Source organism: Rhipicephalus sanguineus, chromosome 10 (genome assembly GCF_013339695.2).
Source record: "Rhipicephalus sanguineus isolate Rsan-2018 chromosome 10, BIME_Rsan_1.4, whole genome shotgun sequence".
Lineage (NCBI taxonomy): Eukaryota > Metazoa > Arthropoda > Arachnida > Ixodida > Ixodidae > Rhipicephalus > Rhipicephalus sanguineus.
In genome coordinates this window covers 25,771,089-25,787,929 of record NC_051185.1, presented here as the reverse complement: position 1 = coordinate 25,787,929, position 16,841 = coordinate 25,771,089, and the positions used below count along the sequence as shown (strand labels likewise).

General features: G+C 53.5%; 1 protein-coding gene across 4 annotated transcripts in view; it reads right to left on the bottom strand.

Moving 5' to 3' along the window:
* Nucleotides 1-16,841, bottom strand: part of LOC119407278 (uncharacterized) — a 310,646-nt gene that overhangs the window by 21,028 nt on the left and 272,777 nt on the right. Inside the window, exons 1-2 of one of the 4 annotated variants that reach the window (XM_037674172.2) lie at nt 15,630-16,049; nt 13,790-14,578 (exon numbers count right to left, since the gene is read on the bottom strand). The exons of 1 other annotated variant lie outside the window; for it this stretch is intronic. In XM_037674172.2, coding sequence (XP_037530100.2) covers nt 13,790-14,578; nt 15,630-15,920 — 1,080 coding nt within the window. In that variant the 5' untranslated portion in view covers nt 15,921-16,049. Of the gene's footprint in view, nt 1-13,296; nt 14,579-15,629; nt 16,050-16,841 lie in introns of those variants that run through there. 2 more of the 4 variants (XM_037674170.2, XM_037674173.2) reach the window with 2 other exon arrangements.

Genomic DNA, 16,841 nt, shown 5'->3' with positions numbered 1-16,841 from the left:
TCGGACCGCGCGACTGTGCAACACTGTCCCTGGTCGCAAGTCCCAGCGGCTTCGAGGGAGCGCCAGCGCGGCAGCACTCGTTGTCTCGGGCTGCGCAACTGTGCAACACTGTCCCGGGTCGCAGGTTGCCGCAGCGGCTACGAGGGAGCGGCAGAGCGCTCATCGTGTCGGGCGGCGCAACTGTGCAACACTGTCCCTGGTCGCAGATTGTCGCAGCGGCTACGAGGGAGCGGCAGCGCGCTCGTCTACTCGGGCCGCACAACTGTGCAACACTGTCCCTGGTCGCAGATTGTCCCAGCGGCTAAGAGGGAGCGGCAGCGCGCTCGTCGTCTCGGGCCGCGCAACTGTGCAACACTGTCCCGGGTCGCAGGTTGCCGCAGCGCCTACGAGGGAGCGGCAGAGCGCTCGTCTACTCGGGCCGCACAACTGTGCAACACTGTCCCGGGTTGCAGGTCGCCGCAGCGGCTACGAGGGAGCGGCAGCGCGCTCGTCGTCTCGGGCCGCGCAACTGTGCAACACTGTCCCTGGTCGCAAGTTGTCCCAGCGGCTACGAGGGAGCGGCAGCGCGCTCGTCGTCTCGGGCCGCGCAACTGTGCAACACTGTCCCGGGTCGCAGGTTGCCGCAGCGGCTACGAGGGAGCGGCAGCGCGCTCGTCTACTCGGGCCGCACAACTGTGCAACACTGTCCCTGGTCGCAGGTTGCCGCAGCGGCTACGAGGGAGCGGCAGCGCGCTCATCGTGTCGGGCCGCGCAACTGTGCAACACTGTCCCCGGTCGCAAGTTGTCCCAGCGGCTACGAGGGAGCGGCAGCGCGCTCGTCGTGTCGGGCGGCGCAACTGTGCAACACTGTCCCTGGTCGCAAGTTGTCCCAGCGGTTACGAGGGAGCGGCAGCGCGCTCGTCGTCTCGGGCCGCGCAACTGTGCAACACTGTCCCTGGTCGCAAATTGTCCCAGCGGCTACGAGGGAGCGGCAGCGCGCTCGTCGTCTCGGGCCGCGCAACTGTGCAACACTGTCCCGGGTCGCAGGTTGCCGCAGCGGCTACGAGGGAGCGGCAGCGCGCTCATCGTGTCGGGCCGCGCAACTGTGCAACACTGTCCCTGGTCGCAAGTTGTCCCAGCGGCTACGAGGGAGCGGCAGCGCGCTCGTCGTCTCGGGCCGCGCAACTGTGCAACACTGTCCCGGGTCGCAGGTTGCCGCAGCGGCTACGAGGGAGCGGCAGCGCGCTCGTCTACTCGGGCCGCACAACTGTGCAACACTGTCCCTGGTCGCAGATTGTCCCAGCGGCTACGAGGGAGCGGCAGCGCGCTCGTCGTCTCGGGCCGCGCAACTGTGCAACACTGTCCCGGGTCGCAGGTTGCCGCAGCGCCTACGAGTGAGCGGCAGAGCGCTCGTCTACTCGGGCCGCACAACTGTGCAACACTGTCCCGGGTTGCAGGTCGCCGCAGCGGCTACGAGGGAGCGGCAGCGCGCTCGTCGTCTCGGGCCGCGCAACTGTGCAACACTGTCCCTGGTCGCAAGTTGTCCCAGCGGCTACGAGGCAGCGGCAGCGCGCTCGTCGTCTCGGGCCGCGCAACTGTGCAACACTGTCCCGGGTCGCAGGTTGCCGCAGCGGCTACGAGGGAGCGGCAGAGCGCTCATCGTGTCGGGTGGCGCAACTGTGCAACACTGTCCCTGGTCGCAAGTTGTCCCAGCGGCTACGAGGGAGCGGCAGCGCGCTCGTCATCTCGGGCCGCGCAACTGTGCAACACTGTCCCGGGTCGCAGGTTGCCGCAGCGGCTACGAGGGAGCGGCAGCGCGCTCGTCTACTCGGGCCGCACAACTGTGCAACACTGTCCCTGGTCGCAGATTGTCCCAGCGGCTACGAGGGAGCGGCAGCGCGCTCGTCGTCTCGGGCCGCGCAACTGTGCAACACTGTCCCGGGTCGCAGGTTGCCGCAGCGCCTACGAGGGAGCGGCAGAGCGCTCGTCTACTCGGGCCGCACAACTGTGCAACACTGTCCCGGGTTGCAGGTCGCCGCAGCGGCTACGAGGGAGCGGCAGCGCGCTCGTCGTCTCGGGCCGCGCAACTGTGCAACACTGTCCCTGGTCGCAAGTTGTCCCAGCGGCTACGAGGGAGCGGCAGCGCGCTCGTCGTCTCGCGCCGCGCAACTGTGCAACACTGTCCCGGGTCGCAGGTTGCCGCAGCGGCTACGAGGGAGCGGCAGAGCGCTCATCGTGTCGGGCCGCGCAACTGTGCAACACTGTCCCTGGTCGCAAGTTGTCCCAGCGGCTACGAGGGAGCGGCAGCGCGCTCGTCGTCTCGGGCCGCGCAACTGTGCAACACTGTCCCGGGTCGCAGGTTGCCGCAGCGGCTACGAGGGAGCGGCAGCGCGCTCGTCTACTCGGGCCGCACAACTGTGCAACACTGTCTCTGGTCGCAGATTGTCCCAGCGGCTACGAGGGAGCGGCAGCGCGCTCGTCGTGTCGGGCCGCGCAACTGTGCAACACTGTCCCGGGTCGCAGGTTGCCGCAGCGCCTACGAGGGAGCGGCAGAGCGCTCGTCTACTCGGGCCGCACAACTGTGCAACACTGTCCCGGGTTGCAGGTCGCCACAGCGGCTACGAGGGAGCGGCAGCGCGCTCGTCGTCACGGGCGGCGCAACTGTGCAACACTGTCCCTGGTCGCAAGTTGTCCCAGCGGCTACGAGGGAGCGGCAGCGCGCTCGTCGTCTCGGGCCGCGCAACTGTGCAACACTGTCCCGGGTCGCAGGTTGCCGCAGCGGCTACGAGGGAGCGGCAGCGCGCTCGTCGTCTCGGGCCGCGCAACTGTGCAACACTGTCCCGGGTCGCAGGTTGCCGCAGCGGCTACGAGGGAGCGGCGGCGCGCTCGTCGTCTCGGGCCGCGCAACTGTGCAACACTGTCCCTGGTCGCAGATTGTCGCAGCGGCTACGAGGGAGCGGCAGCGCGATCGTCTACTCGGGCCGCACAACTGTGCAACACTGTCCCGGGTTGCAGGTCGCCGCAGCGAGGGAGCGGCTACGAGGGAGCGGCAGCGCGCTCGTCGTCTCGGGCCGCGCAACTGTGCAACACTGTCCCTGGTCGCAGATTGTCGCAGCGGCTACGAGGGAGCGGCGGCGCGCTCGTCGTCTCGGGCCGCGCAACTGTGCAACACTGTCCCGGGTCGCAGGTTGCCGCAGCGCCTACGAGGGAGCGGCAGAGCGCTCGTCTACTCGGGCCGTACAACTGTGCAACACTGTCCCGGGTTGCAGGTCGCCGCAGCGCTTACGAGGGAGCGGCAGCGCGCTCATCGTGTCGGGCGGCGCAACTGTGCAACACTGTCCCTGGTCGCAAGTTGTCCCAGCGGCTACGAGGGAGCGGCAGCGCGCTCGTCGTCTCGGGCCGCGCAACTGTGCAACACTGTCCCGGGTCGCAGGTTGCCGCAGCGGCTACGAGGGAGCGGCAGCGCGCTCGTCGTCTCGGGCCGCGCAACTGTGCAACACTGTCCCGGGTCGCAGGTTGCCGCAGCGGCTACGAGGGAGCGGCGGCGCGCTCGTCGTCTCGGGCCGCGCAACTGTGCAACACTGTCCCTGGTCGCAGATTGTCGCAGCGGCTACGAGGGAGCGGCAGCGCGATCGTCTACTCGGGCCGCACAACTGTGCAACACTGTCCCGGGTTGCAGGTCGCCGCAGCGGCTACGAGGGAGCGGCAGCGCGCTCGTCGTCTCGGGCCGCGCAACTGTGCAACACTGTCCCTGGTCGCAAGTCCCAGCGGCTTCGAGGGAGCGCCAGCGCGGCAGCGCTCGTTGTCTCGGGCTGCGCAACTGTGCAACACTGTCCCGGGTCGCAGGTTGCCGCAGCGGCTACGAGGGAGCGGCAGAGCGCTCATCGTGTCGGGCGGCGCAACTGTGCAACACTGTCCCTGGTCGCAAGTTGTCCCAGCGGCTACGAGGGAGCGGCAGCGCGCTCGTCGTCTCGGGCCGCGCAACTGTGCAACACTGTCCCGGGTCGCAGGTTGCCGCAGCGGCTACGAGGGAGCGGCAGAGCGCTCATCGTGTCGGGCGGCGCAACTGTGCAACACTGTCCCTGGACGCAGATTGTCGCAGCGGCTACGAGGGAGCGGCAGCGCGCTCGTCTACTCGGGCCGCACAACTGTGCAACACTGTCCCGGGTTGCAGGTCGCCGCAGCGGCTACGAGGGAGCGGCAGCGTGCTCGTCGTCTCGGGCCGCGCAACTGTGCAACACTGTCCCTGGTCGCAGATTGTCGCAGCGGCTAGAGGGAACGGCAGCGCGTTCGTTGTCTCGGGCCGCGCAACTGTGCAACACTGTCCCTGGTCGCAGATTGTCGCAGCGGCTACGAGGGAGCGGCAGAGCGCTCATCGTGTCGGGCGGCGCAACTGTGCAACACTGTCCCTGGTCGCAAGTTGTCCCAGCGGCTACGAGGGAGCGGCAGCGCGCTCGTCGTCTCGGGCCGGGCAACTGTGCAACACTGTCCCGGGTCGCAGGTTGCCGCAGCGCCTACGAGGGAGCGGCAGAACGCTCATCGTGTCGGGCGGCGCAACTGTGCAACACTGTCCCTGGTCGCAAGTTGTCCCAGCGGCTACGAGGGAGCGGCAGCGCGCTCGTCTACTCGGGCCGTACGACTGTGCAACACTGTCCCGGGTTGCAGGTCGCCGCAGCGGCTACGAGGGAGCGGCAGCGCGCTCGTCGTCTCGGGCCGCGCAACTGTGCAACACTGTCCCTGGTCGCAGATTGTCGCAGCGGCTACGAGGGAACGGCAGCGCGTTCGTTGTCTCGGGCCGCGCAACTGTGCAACACTGTCCCGTGTCGCAGGTGGCCGCCGCGGATACGACGGAGCGCCAGTGCGGCAGCGCGCTCGTCGTCTCGTGCCGCACAACTGTGCAACACTGTCCCGGGTCGCAGGTTGCCGCACCAGCTACAAAGGAGCGCCAGCGCGGCAGCGCGCTCGTCGTCTCGGGCCGCGCAACTGACTGTTCCGGGTCGCACGGGTCGCAAGTTGCCGCACCGGCTACGAGGGAGCGCCAGTGCGGCTGTGCGCTCGTCGTCTCGGACAGAGAGGTTGGCGTGAGAAGTTGATAACTTCGTGATAATGAAAATTACGATTTTATGATACCCTGCGAATCTCATCGGTCCTTTTTTGTACCAGTAATGTTAGTAGCATTACGCCACATGGTTTTGCCCTTTCAAGAGTCGATAATATCTCGCTCTTACCATCAGGCCAAATCCACCACCAAGTTTTCTGCATTTCCTTCAACAGCAACGTTCTTCCCTAATTGAACGCCGAACATCGCCATGTTCGGCGTTCTGCCGAGTGCTGTTGAATGCTGAATGCGTGCTAATGATGCGTGTAATTTGACGAAATATTGCATCTACACGTAGTACTGCTAATATATGAAGGATATTTATCTCATGCAAATGGGTGCTAGGTCTCGAGCTCCACTGCGAAACGTGCGCCTTGAGGCTTTCATGACAGCGTTGCTTGTATAACGTTTCCTGCCTTGATTGTTAATTTTTGAAGAAAAATGAAGTAGGGTGACTCGTTTTTTAAAACGTCCTTTTTTGTTTTGTTTTTTTGTTTGCTTTCGCAGGTAGGTAGCATGTCCTTGACCACTAAGTAAAAAAAGCGAAGTTTGGGGGCCGTTTGTGAAAACTGTTTGTTCTTCGCAGGCAGGTGGTGTCAGCTAGCCCCTTCTGCCGTTTACACCGGCGCCAAAAAGGTGGTGCCGAGTATTGCCAAAAGTGCAAGATTGAGGCGCAACCTCGGCAGCACAGCGGCCATTTTGGATCCGAACCTTCAGACAGAATGCGCCCATTTACCACCTCTACACGCCTGACCTGCTGGCTGTCAAGATTCTTGAGACGGTTTGCCCCATCCGTCGAGAACTCTTGGATGGCGAATTGAGTGTAATACAATATTCGAGTAAATGACATATTTTTCTGCTGTTCAATTATTCGACGCTGATTTTCTGTCATTTGGAAGTAGAGTGATTGCATATTGCATGCAAGGAACCTGTACGCAGTTTTGAATATTGCCCTCTGCTTTTGTCCGCAGTCGTCGACTGCTTTATCGCAAAGTTCACTCAAGTGTCCCGTAGTCTTCGCAGGCATGCCTGTAGAATCTCAAAGACCATTCACTCTCAAGCTCGGGCATACGTCGCTCTAGCACCACTATATAAGCCAGCACTTAAGTCATCATGGCCAACTCTTGACACAAATCCAACATCTTCAGCAACTGTATTCAGGTTTAGACAATGCAGCAAGGTCGCAAGAAGTCCCTTTGTTATCACGACAACGCTTATCAACGCGACAACGTTAAAACCCATGTCGCAGAAATTCCGGCTTGGGCATCGGCGGCGTTGGTTGCGAGCGAAAAATCGCGACAGACGCAAATAAATAAATTCAGGCAGATGGCACGCGTTGTGGTAATCTACTTCATGCGAAGCAGTCAGCGTGTACCGGCGTGTGCCTCATTTTCTGCCTATGAGTACAGCCCTGCAATGCGGATAAACATCTGTGTGATTTCAGTAGTTGTATGCATATTGCGGAAATACCAGGCGCGCCGACTCTACAGGAGTGGAAAGAGAAGCAAGGGTAAAATTGAAACTGATGTTGCAGCACAGACTTCATGTTATCAAAACCAAATGTAATCGGCATTCGTTGACTTATCCTTGCGAGGACATGCGACGCTAGACTACGCTCCTATGACTAGCTTACTGTGTCATTGCAGTAAATATGCAGCGCTTATTTTTTTTTGTCACTAAGATGACAGCCAACAATGTTGCCACACACTGCTCCCCATGGGGACTGTTAGAACTTTTAATTAAATAAACAAACACTACGACTACAACTGACGTTAGGCAAGCACCGCACCCCACAGTTGATGTTGGACAACCTCTGATGTAACGCGTTGATGTAACCTCTGATGTAACGCACTGTTCGAGCGGATATGGAACCCAGGCATTCTGCGTGGCAGTCGGGTGTTCTACCGCAGAGCCACGCCAGTGCTCGAAACTGCTTCGGAAAAAAGCCGTATACTAGCGTGACGTAGAGCGAAATGTCCCGTCAACTCGTTAGTATTGCGTGGCAGAGGAGCAGGAATGCACCAGGCGTCACACCATGTGAATTTCGCAACGATTTGAGTGGTCTAAAGGCCTGCCAATTACAAAGCGCTCAGGCCTATTTTATCATCATCAGCAAGAAGATCAATGAAGTGTGCAGCAGCGGGTGTTGTCCTACGGACGCGTAGTGGGTACTTCATTAATTCGCAAAATGATGAATTACTGCGTAGTGAACACTTCGCAACCCCTACCTGAAGTAGGCATGCATTTTAGGAGAGTTTAAAAATAATGTTCCGCGCAATGATGCTGTAACAGCCTAAGTATCAGAAAGAGCGAGCAGGACTTCTTGCAGCCGCGCAATAGATCAAGAGCAATATAAGGCATGTAAAAACTATGTTTTAATACACTGACGAATGCAACAAACATTTTTCTCGCCCCCATAGATATACCAATATTCGTGAGCGAGAAGGGTAAAAATTAGATGGTTGAAGTGCAACCTGTAAAATATATGATGCACAAAATACTAAGCGTTACAGGTTCTCGTGTACATTGATACTACAATTTACAAGCATGAAGGCTAACCCATAAAGTATAGGTACACCACTGAATATGTGCAGCTACAGTAATGGTTACGCAGTTTAGATTGCAAGGAATAACTACAAATTTCAACATCGCCTACTTTCTTTAGGACGCAATACTTCAGCGGAAATTTGCTGCCCTAGTATAACACGCGCACGTAAAAGGCTGATTATCGCGCTGCAGTATGATCTCACTTATGCAAATTAGGTGCTTCCTCATGCCGCCCTCACCATTTCTTTGCGGCAGAACTCGACCTCGAAATGGAGCTCTCCGTCCTGAATGAGGCCATTATTTTTCGGAGCGAAGCTCCTTAGGCCCGCAACCCGCCGTCGCCATTGAAGCTCCCTTCTCTTAAGCATCGCTTTAGGTTGCAGTGGCCGGTGATTTAATAATAATAATAATAATAATAATAATAATAATAATAATAATAATAATAATATAATAATAATAATAATAATAATAATAATAATAATGCCTTTTATTTCCTCAAATAAAGAAGTACATGTGCCCAGGCCTGCCAAAGCTAATTGGTGGCTTCGGCTCTGGGTGGCTTGAGTGGCAGAGCCTGGCAGACAGCAAAACAAACCGAACGTTTTACAAGGTTGTAGTATAAGATCAAGAAGGGAGCCGACGGATGGATACACGTTATAGATTTCAAAACAGGAGAAAGTGCCTCAGATCAGGCTGGCCGACGTTTCGATAGGGGACCTATCTTTGTCAAAGGCGCCTTGTCATCCCTGGCGTGTTAGTTTTATGGGGTTAGTGATGACGTCATGTCCAGCGGCGGCGTGTCTGTTATCGTTGGTAATTGATGCCTGGAAAGAGAGAAACTCGGAAGCACAGGAGTAAAGCCCTTGCCACATTTCAAGAGAGTTTGCAAACACGTTCGGGTCTGCCATGTCAGAGTTCAAGGTAGCTGCAAAGAAAGAAAAAAAAAAAAAAGAGAGAAAAAAAAAAAGGAGGGGGGGGCGGGTACAACCAAGCGAGAGGACGAGTGCAGCCATCACAAAGAGCTGCAGAAGGTGGTGAGGAAGGGAACTACAGGCGGGGAGAAAAAAAAAAAAAGAGAAACCGGGCGGTTTACGTTTAAATGTCCGCCAAGGAGCTGCAGAAGGTGGTGGGGAAGGCAGCTACAGACGACAAAAAGGTACTCGGGCGGCGTACGTTTAAAATGCCGCCTGCCTACTTTAAGTGATATTGAAAGGGTTGCCTGAAAAGTAAGCTCCTGCTTAATGCGTGAAGTAATTGGCTGGCATATGCATCCAGTGTCGTCGGCGGCTTCCAAAAATTGGGCGCCCGTCAACTAAGAGGGGAAAAAAAAAATTGAAAGGAACGAGGGGCGGCCGGGGGGGAACAATCGGAATAAGACTCGTAGAACTTCCTGAGAAAGCGAGGGCTGTGACAATGCTGGCCAGAAGCGGCCTTTGGAGCGCGGAAAGGGGGAAGGAAACCGTGGCTCGGATTCACTAGAAAATGAAAATATCTTAAGAGAATAATATCTACACGTATGTGCACATTTTTACATGCAAGGTTAAGAGATATTAAAAAAGAATATTGATAGTGTATTATGGGAGCTGGTCGGGATTTTATTTTGCGAATAGGTTAAGGTTTTTGAAAGCTGAGCGTACTTCATGTCTCTTAATATTATAGGAATCATGCTATGGCTTTTAACGATTCCAAATTACCACGAGCTAGATTTATTCCTGATGGGTGTAGGGATTGAAATTTGTGTATCAAATACGATTCCATGTATTTCCTCTCACGTGGTGACCGGAAGTTTGTTTGTAGAATGTAAAGTTTGGCTTGATCGAAATTGTGGTCTTGTTGATACACAAATTTCAATCCCTACACCCATCAGGAATAAATCTAGTTCATGGTAATTTGGAATCGTTAAAAGCCATAGCATGATTCCTATAATATTAAGAGACATGAAGTACGCTCAGCTTTCAAAAACCTTAACCTATTCGCAAAATAAAATCCCGACCAGCTCCCATAATACACTATCAATATTCTTTTTTAATATCTCTTAACCTTGCATGTAAAAATGTGCACATACGTGTAGATATTATTCTCTTAAGATATTTTCATTTTCTAGTGAATCCGAGCCACGGTTTCCTTCCCCCTTTCCGCGCTCCAAAGGCCGCTTCTGGCCAGCATTGTCACAGCCCTCGCTTTCTCAGGAAGTTCTACGAGTCTTATTCCGATTGTTCCCCCCCGGCCGCCCCTCGTTCCTTTCAATTTTTTTTTTCCCCTCTTAGTTGACGGGCACCCAATTTTTGGAAGCCGCCGACGACACTGGATGCATATGCCAGCCAATTACTTCACGCATTAAGCAGGAGCTTGCTTTTCAGGCAACCCTTTCAATATCACTTAAAGTAGGCAGGCGGCATTTTAAACGTACGCCGCCCGAGTACCTTTTTGTCGTCTGTAGCTGCCTTCCCCACCACCTTCTGCAGCTCCTTGGCGGACACTTAAACGTAAACCGCCCGGTTTCTCTTTTTTTTTTTTTTCTCCCCGCCTGTAGTTCCCTTCCTCACCACCTTCTGCAGCTCTTTGTGATGGCTGCACTCGTCCTCTCGCTTGGTTGTACCCGCCCCCCCCCCTTTTTTTTCTCTCTTTTTTTTTTCTTTCTTTGCAGCTACCTTGAACTCTGACATGGCAGAACCGAACGTGTTTGCAAACTCTCTTGAAATGTGGCAAGGGCTTTACTCCTGTGCTTCCGAGTTTCTCTCTTTCCAGGCATCAATTACCAACAGCAACAGACACGCCGCCGCTAGACATGACGTCATCACTAACCCCATAAAACTAACACGCCAGCGATGACAAGGCGCCTTTGACAAAGATAGGTCCCCTATCGAAACGTCGGCCAGCCTGATCTGAGGCACTTTCTCCTGTTTTGAAATCTATAAGGTTGTAGTATATGGCATAAGAGGGATGATAGGGCAAAAAACAACGTGCACATTAGATTAGAAGCAACAGGGCATACAAGCGATAGTTATTAGCAATATATAATAATTACAAAAATTGAAAGTGAACAAAAAACAGAAATACAGCCAATAATTCTTAAGCAAAGTACGCCATAGATATTGTTCAGCGGCATGCTTCCAAATGAGTGCACATGAAATAACACCAGACATGACATTCATTACAATTATAGACAGATACGTCGTAGCAGTTTCTTTAATTTGTATTTTGTTTTTATGCGAAAAATGCTGGGGGCCGTAGTACATTGAAATAAGTTGGAACATAATGGGCTCGTAATCTAGTTCCATACCTTGTTGAACGCCGCGGTCCCCAGTAACGGACCTTGGGCCTTAAAGAACGGGAAGTGATATACGGAACCAGGAATTCTTCGGACCAGATATGTTTTAAGACAACCGTTTGAATTAAGAGATCATTGAAGTTCGGCATTAACAGCACTTTGAAAATGTCTCTCAGAATTCATGTTCACGTCATAAGATATATTTTCCAAGATCAAACGTAATATTCCGTTTAATCCATTTTGCCATCGGACAGAACAGTGCCCGTAAATGGTTATTCCGTAACGCAGTATGCTGTAGCCTAAAGCGTGTGTTATCATCTTACGTACTGAAAACGGCATGTAGTATCTTATATAGCAGACAACACACAGCACGAAGTCTTTTGCAAACATAGGCGAGATGACTATTCCAGGAAAGGTCGCTATCAATGTATAAGCCAAGGTACTTCACAAGAGATGAATAATGTAAAGGTCGTCGCCCCGCTCGTTGGCATGCGCTCGCGCCTCATGGCTCTCTAGGTGTACTTTGCCCTACAGGGCGTGGTCGCCTGCGCGCGCGCTTATCTCGTGAAGGGGGTGGTTTGTATGTCTTCTGCTTTCACCGCGATGTCCGCGCTGAAGTTACAGAGCGTACGAAGGACACTTCGCTCACTGCAGCGGCCACGTTTGCGAAAGGAGCGAGCTGTTCAAGCAGAAAGAAGTAATGACTGCGACAGTTGTTCGCGCTCGACCTGTGTAAACCTGGCGTTCGTTTCGTGCGTCTTTCTTTATGTTTGAACAGCGCGCTTTAAGTGTCGAGCTGTGACACTTGATAGTTCGCGCTCGTCCCGTGTGCGTCCTTTCCGTGCGTCCTTTGCGCTTGAGCGACGCGCTAGAAATTTCGAGCTGCTTTCCGTTCTCCGCGTTACATTCCAATTTGTTGCTATCGCATTCATTGCTTCGCCCTTGCGCAAAATTCTGAATTTTTATTAATAAAATACAAATAAATGACGTCGTGTATCCGCCACACAAAAGACAAAACAGTATTGGAAGCACTCGATAATATGTGCGTGCTATTGGGCATGCCAAAAAAATAGGCTGCAGACAGAGAAACAGAAACTGCAGATGATAAAGAAAAAAGAAAACTGCACAGGTACTGCGCGTGTGCAAAGCTTTATGGCATCCTTTAGAACAACGTATCCACCGTTCTGATAAGGACTCGAGGTGCAACTCGAGTGCCGATACGAATGTGGCCACAGATTGCGAGGAAAAAATGTCAGAAGTAATAATGGTAAAGAAGCTCACGTTTCATCTCAGCCAAATATTTCCACTATACTGGCCCTCGGCCCTTTTGCCTGTGTACAATACGTATGATGCCATTTATAATGAACGCGTAAATTGTTCGTAAACTTAGCAAAATAAGCCATCATAAGCGCGCTCAGGTAGCTTCGCAACACTAAAACGTCTGTGCTGAGATTCATGTACTGCTGCTGCTGACATGCATATAAATACTTTAAACGATTCTTTGTGCATTTGGAATGCAGACTTTACGAGGAAATTAAGCGAAGCTTTTAGACTTAACTCTGTCGTTTCCAGCGTTAGGAAGACGATTCGTTTTCAACACAACGAAGACTATGTCTACCCCCAGCGCATAGCACATGCACAGGCTGTCAGCCTACACAAATTACATAGGTTTAGATGCACATATATACCCTATAAAGTGGACGGAGTATGGCCACCGCCATAGCTCACTGGTAGAGCATCGAACGAGTTATTCGAAGGTCGCAGGTTCGATCCCTGCCGGAGGCAAGTTATCTTTTCGTCCACTTTACTTTCTTCACATTCATATTCTAATTACAATAAATAACATCTGCTATACTTTTCTTGGCATTATTGTCTGTTGGTTCTCATTATTCATGCGTTCTAAACAAGCATTTAGGTAACATCAACACTAAGAGGTGCCCAAGCTTAAAAAAAGGAAGAAAAACCTCGCTAGCGTCCACTTATTTCCGGACGTATCCATGCACCGAAAGCGCGCTCTGTAGCGCGTTTCGCATGCTGCCTAGCTGCGGCGGGATGCGAAATGGCGGCCATCATAGCAGACGACGCAGATGTCCTCACCCTCAGCGGAGCGCACGGGCGTCAAGGCACCCTAACATCGACGCATTGTCAGGTCACCTTAACTGCAGAGAAGTGTACAATATCACGTCCCGAAAGCGCCCTACCTTCAACATTTCTGGCAAACGCTATGCATTTATATAGATGGATAAGTATTGAGGATGAGGCGTCAGTGTCAGAAACTACGAGTGGAGTCCTCTCGTATCCGCGAAACAATTAAACTGAACGAACACATAAAACTTCGTAACTATCCGCTCTTATTCACTAAACCAGCACAAAAAAAAAAAACACCCAACAGGCACGAAAATTGAGGCACAAGAACTTTCGCAGCCGCTGCTTTATTGAACTGCCGTCAACACTTCGATAAAATCATGCAAAACGCACGCGTCATTAGTTAAAGGGGCACACAGTGAAGAATAAAAGCTCAGCAAGTGTGAGCATTGGGGCTAGACGCTCTAGAGTTGCGAATGCTCAGTTTCGGTGCGCGAAAGCTCGATCTCGAATTCCATCTTTCGGTCACGAAGGAAACCTTTCCTTTGCAGGTAATCGACTTGTACTGAGCTGGTACGGTGGAAGTGCACCAACGGGTCTCTGCCGCGCTTACGGGGACAGGGCTCTAGATACGCAGGCAGGTATTCACCGTTGCGCACATCCCCGTCGTACACCTTCACCCTAAGAAAAGGCCCCGAGCACTGCAAGCTCCCCCGCATGCCGCGAAACTCGGTCCGCACGAAGAGCACCAGGCAGTTCATGGAGACTTCAACGGTAAAATAAGCGTCGCTCGTGTGCAACACGGTAACCTGAGCGCAAATTATGTTCTCTGCATCCGTCGGTGGATCAGTGTCGATGTTCCTCAGGTGCAGGAGGTACCTCACGGACCCGTGAACTTCCATCCAACTGCGCGTCGTCGACATAGGCTCGGCCAAATACAGAATACACTTCACGTCCTGCGACCGGCGCTTTAAAACGGCGTGTTGCGGATAATCCTCCTGAGGGGAAGTTCGTCGCATGGCTTTCAGAACGTCCCGCGGCAATTTAGCGTAGAAGAACTGCGATATACACGTGTTCCACATTTCCGGGCTCTGCAGTTCCAGCGACGTCATGCTGCTTGCCTGCTCCTCCATCGTCTCGCTCCGGCACGTCGACTGGTCCGCCATCTTGGACGAACTCGCAGCCGCAACGTCGGCCCCCTCGGCCTCCGCGGATGCTCTCACCTCGAGAGTGAGCTCGTCGAGTCGGGATTCGTGTTCCCTCATTTGCAAGGCGAGCTGGTTCATCCTGGTCTGGATTGAGGGCATCAGCTGGTCGCGGTCCGGATTCATCAGCATCGCGTTCATTTTTTCCACAGAAGCCCTCACGTCTCGGACGATCGCCGCCGCGGATTTTAAGGAATCGCAGTTTGCGCCCTTGGAAGAGAGACCGGAACTGCATCCGGACGCGTAATGCGCGCAGAGGTCCCTGTGCCGGACGCCATCGCCGCATCGTAAACAGTTGACGATGTGATACGTGCACTCGTTCTCGTAGTGTTCCAGAGTGTCTTTTGTGGTTCCCACGAACACGCATCCGTGCGCCTCGTTCCAGCAGTAGACCTTGGTATGAAAAGGAAAATAAAAACATGTACAATTTATCTAGCTTTTTTTGGTTATCGCTTTGTAAGTATGATAGACGGGGAATTGTTCGAGAGGCTCGTTTCTTTGTTAGACTCAACCAATGAAACCGGCTGACAAGCCAAGGAAAGCCTAGGGGACCTCATTAACAGTCCAGGTTATTAGGCAGCTTTAGAATAGGGTACGCAAAGACAGCGTTCGTTGGGTACGTACGCTACTTCCGTCGCCTAACGTGGGTACAAGAGAGTGTAGCGTATGACGCATGCGCAGTGGCGACGAGCGCTAAGGCGAAGTTTTGCGCACCCTATTCTAAAACTGCGTATTCTCCGGGAACGTTTGCAGTGTTTTTGGAAAAAAATAAAGAATTGGAATTTCTTAGGGTGTATGCCCCGCAGCAGCAGGTAAGAAAAGGAGCTCTGGGTGACGTCCACGTGTGACGCCGCTGCAGTTAACGTCTGGCGCCGCGGGTACAAGTATTCGAAAGTTTATATTACGCGCACAATTTTCCCGCCACTTCGACGCGTCGACTTATGCAGCTGGCCTAGGTGCAGTTTTTTAACCACAAACAGCTGCAACGAAAAGCCTGCGCCAGCGTTGTTCTTGTGCGGGCCTTGGTGCAGTTATAAATCCTGCCCTTAAAGCTGCTCCACTAAAGTGAAACCTGAGGAAGAGCGCAGCACGGGCAACCGAGCGATTCCCTTGGCAATCGCGCGCTTGCCGAGGTGGTGGCGCCTTCTCTTGCGTTGCGCGTGTATCAGGCGGATGTTTCATAAGACTTTTTCGCGATTTCAGGTAAGTTATTGCCATTAATTATCGGTTATCTGTGTAGCTTAGTTTAGACCTTGCTAGCTTATTTTGCACTGCTTTTGAGCATCGTTAGCCTTGCTTTAGGACTATTGACCACTGCGTGACTGTGCGTTATCAGACTGAATGGACGACAAGCCTGGCCCCTAAACTACTACGCACATAAAACAAATGCTCGGGTGGCCACCGAACAGAACACCCTGCATGTGCAATGCACTTGGTTTCTCACCTTCAAGACGCTCGCTTTCTCGACGGGGAAGCTGATACCGATGCATTCCGCGCCTACGAACGGCTTTCGATCCAAGGGACACAGGCCATCACCGCTGTCTTGGGAACTGGCTGCGTGGCACGCCTCGCACAGGATGTGCCTACATGGCAACAGCTGTATCCGCTTCGGAATCATGCGGCACAGGTCGCACACGCGCAAACGCGGCAATTTGTCGAAAATCTTCATCGGCCTCCAGTTGACGCCCGCGACGGCGTGGTCGCGAAAACTGTGCACCTCTTCGAGATCTTCCATGGTGGTGTGAGCCTTCCTTTCAGACGTGAACACTGAGAGTGCTGCGTTGGTGCAAGAACGCACTGGCTATGCTTTTCAATGAACTTATATCTTCTCTGGGTGACCACGTGCACTTGAGTTGACGTAACCGCAAGAAGAGATAATGTGGTGATTATTCGTACGGTATCGCGTACATCCCCTGTCGCTGCCTCATGGCCGCACCGCTGTTTCCAAACGTGACCTAACCACCCCTTTCTGTCATTTGGAATTGCTGAATTGTTATCGCGTTGCTTGCGGAAGAAGGAATGTTGCGAGGGTACGGTTCAAAGCTACCGAGTTTTTTAAAGGGCAGCATCGAAAGAATCCCCTAACCAACGTCTGCAAAACCACAACGATCTAGTGCGCCATTCATTCGCGGAGTTTCCCGCCTTTTCGCCGCATTCCCTAACGTCACTGGAGTGCAGTCCTTAGATTGGTCCACGTAGGAAGGGTACCTACGTGACTACGTGGCAATGCGCTTCCGCGCATTGCCACGTAGTCGCATGCCCGTTCTTCCTTGTCGACTCGCCGCGCCACGGTGGTCTAGTGGTTATGGCGCTCGACTGCTGACCCGAAGGTCGCGGGATCGAATTCCGACCGCGGCGGCTGCATTTTCTATGGAGGCGAAAATGTTTGAGGTGCGTGTACTTAGATTTAGGTGCACGTTAAAGAACCCCAGGTGGTCGAAATTTCCGGAACCCTCCACTACGGCGTCTCTCATAATCATATCGTGGTTTTGGGACGTTAAACCTGAGATATTATTATTACTACCTTGTCGACTCGCTCGGCTCCGTGATTAACTGATGTCACCTGGTGTTGAGAAAGAGTGAGAGAGAACTTTATTCATGAGGGTTTGGGATAAGGGGTCATGAGCTAGATGGGTGGGGCACCATGGCCGGGGCT